At 43.2% G+C, this 3,281-nt stretch overlaps 1 protein-coding gene across 1 annotated transcript; it reads right to left on the bottom strand.

The window, feature by feature from the left end:
• Positions 1-1,086: 1,086 nt before the first annotated feature.
• LOC132826060 (actin-like protein 7A) lies at positions 1,087-2,248 on the bottom strand. The gene has a single exon (XM_060841758.1). It carries the CDS (start codon positions 2,246-2,248, stop codon positions 1,088-1,090), a length of 1,161 nt encoding a protein of 386 aa, XP_060697741.1. The 3' UTR covers position 1,087.
• Positions 2,249-3,281: the final 1,033 nt, after the last annotated feature.

The raw sequence follows: 3,281 nt of genomic DNA, 5'->3' as shown, positions 1-3,281 counted from the left end.
AGTAAAATTGATTTCAAGGCACATCTTTTAAGGAATTAGGATGCTATGTTATATTATTCATAAAGATCTAGGAACTAATTGTTATGTCAATATACTGTATTATTGTGCTACAGCCATGTGATGAATAACAGTGGGCTGAAACTCAAGGTAATGGGAGCCTCAGGCACCAGTTGGAAAGCTGGTGAGAGCCCTGCATCACCTCTTTTCAACAAAGCCCATTATATGTCACTTTAGTAGTAACAGACCAGTGATGATCGTCCTCCAGTTCATGAAAATGAGGGGTTGGATGGCCTACCCTCCTGTACTCATCAGTGCCATGGGGAAGTCAATGGCCACTGCTGGTACTACATCAAATCAAGGAGGAACCCAGGCACATGTGTGTGTTGACGAGAGATGGGGTTGCAGAAGAGTTTTGATCAAGGTCAATACCAGGGACAGGAAGTTGACTCTTAGCCAACATCCTTCCTTCCCAATTCTGCATCCCTTGATCAGGTACTGCATGCATCTGAATGAGAACTGCCTTTGAGAATCTGCAAGCAAACACACTAGAGTTTGTTTGTCATGCTCCCCATGTGGAGAGTTTGCCTCAATTAGCATTGGGACAAGAAGTCTCTTTTCAACATATTGGAATATAGTGCTACAACAAAAGATGAACAGTTATACCCAGTAAAATAGTCTATATTGTAACAGAATACAAATTAATGTCAATGAACATTGCCCTAAGAGGAGGCATTTAAGTGATGTAATGATCTATCCACACTATGAGTAGCACAATTGGCTCTACATTGATCTGAACATCATACACAGCAGCCAGACATATTCCTGGCCTTGTTACAATTCACATGCACAGCCAATAGTCCTGGTTCACAAAGTCAGTGGAACTCATTAAGATTCTATGTGACATCATGCATCTACCATTTAATCACATCTCAATATCCATGATCATCTTTCAATAATCACACGGATTATAAGACTTTATTATTTTTGCGTGTTTAAACCAATCTTCAATTAATTTAAGTTACATTCAGAGATGGAAATCAGCTGTATGCTTTTTTTTAAAAAAAATAATGTGTTTAAAACCTCAGTTTCAGAAACATTTTCTATAGATAGCCAGTGGTCCACGCTCATCGTAATCCCTTTTGCTAACCCACAGTTGCTGGAAGGATTTGATGCAGGATAGGATTGAACCTCCAAACCAGACTGAATATTTTCTCTCAGGAATTGCTTGCACTTGCGGGTTCATGTCTTGTGCCAGTTTTCTTAATTCCTTCTGGAAACGAACACGGAACCCAGAGAACATGGTTGAGCCCCCACAGAGCAGGATATTTGTGTACATTTCCTCTAGCAGGCTAGGGTCACATTTATTGATGATGTTCAGAGCCACTGTATGCAGCCCAGCCTCTCTGGAACCGATGAGTGATGGATTGAAGAGGGCTTCAGGGCATTTAATCCTTTCCTTGCCAACCGTGATAATCTTACCGTCTGGCAACTCAAAGTGTGCTATGTACTCTTTGTTCTCACCCCGCATCTCACCATCAAAGTCAATAGCGGTGTAACAATACTCCTGTTTAATTTGCTCCAGGAGATGATAATCATTGGCACTTAACTTGTGCCCATTCTGGTTGATGAGTTTTAGCAAATATTTGGTAAGATCACAGCCTCCATAATCAATGCTGGCAGTGATGTGAGGCAAGATATAGCCTTCATGGATGGGGACGACACAGGAGGAACCATGGCCACTCTCCACCACCAGCCCACTGGTGCAGCCATAGGCATAGATAGAAAGCAGCGACTGCCTTGTGATGTGTATGGCTGGAAAGTTGAAGGTGTCAAAGAGGAGTTCGGCCATCCTCTCGCGGTTGGTGGTGGGGCTCAGGGGTGGGTCAGCCACCATCACGGCATGGTCTTCGGGCTGCACCTTCATCTCCTTCTCAAAGATGTAGGCCAGGATGGCCTCGGCACCATTCCAATCCAATACAATGCCATGCCGGAGAGGGTTGATGAGCCGCAGCTCTGTAGGGGCTCTCAGCTCACTGCCCACGAAGTTCTCCTGCCGGTTGTCTCCAGTCTTGGCACTCCGCTGCATGGGTCTACCCACTGTGGAAGAGATGACGACTGAAGGCTTGGCATGGCCACCGAAGCCTGCTTTGAAATAGCCTGTGCCCATGTCAACCATCAGTGCCCTGACCTCCTTGACCACCCTGGTGGGATTGATGCTCTGACTGTCTATTGAGGAGAAGGATGGCATCCTGGGCTCTGATCTGATCGATTGAGTGGTATTCGAGGAGAATTTCCTGCAGAGAACCCCCATGGGTAAGGAACACTTTCGGATCTGCAAATTTGATGACATCATCCCTGTTCCTGTTTGCATTATTTCTTTATATTGACAAACCAGCCCTTTTCAGTGGCCACCTGTCGTTGTTAAGGTGGAATAACAATGCTGTTTCTCTCCGATTATTACCTTTTATAGCCTTGTTGTTGCTGTTACTATGGGCGTCAGACAGAGGGACCATTATCAAGTCATATCACACGTTGATCTGAGAGGATCCTTCCGTCCAAGTTGATTTTGCTGATGAGTTAAGTGGCTGGCTTCCCGCCGTGTCCAGAAGTTTAATCGGAAAACCAAACCCACGGGAGTAGAAATATTTATTTGTTGAACTAGTCTTGGTGCCACAAATCTCCAAAATCTAATGAGGGCAGAACGTTGGAATGCCTTAAAGTGGCTTCGCTCCAAAGTGATTAGCTCGTGAACCACAATCTTTTAATTGAACGGGAACATACTTTAAAATGCTTTGAAGACTCAAAAGCCATTTGGTGGGTATCACAGCATTTGGATATTATCCAATATCCAGGATGCTGCGCTTGTTGGACACTGTGAACAAGTGAACTGCAATTTAACATGTCCGAGATTTTCAGAAGTTTTATCTAACCAGGGATCATAGAGAAAACGAACAGTTAAGATAAACACTTATATTTCTGAAATGCCTTTCAGGCCCCCAGGGCTTCACAGCACTGAAGTATTTATCAGAAGTGTAATCACTACTTTGTTAAAAAGTGAACAACAAATTTGCACACAGCGAATTCCCTCAAATAACAATTTGACAACCACCAAATCATCTGCTTTAATGATGATTGGAGATATAGATTGTTCAGAACACCAGGGGAAGAACTCTCGGATTTTTTTTCTCAAATAGCACCTTTGGATATAGAAAATAGTTAATACATATAGTGCAATATGCTTTATAAACTAGGGACAAGAGGTGGTATAATTCTGTAACTTT

Source organism: Hemiscyllium ocellatum, chromosome 2, assembly GCF_020745735.1.
Source record: "Hemiscyllium ocellatum isolate sHemOce1 chromosome 2, sHemOce1.pat.X.cur, whole genome shotgun sequence".
In the NCBI taxonomy this organism is placed as follows: Eukaryota; Metazoa; Chordata; class Chondrichthyes; order Orectolobiformes; family Hemiscylliidae; genus Hemiscyllium; species Hemiscyllium ocellatum.
The sequence above is the reverse complement of the archived record's forward strand: the minus strand, read 5'-3'. Positions and strand labels throughout refer to the sequence as shown.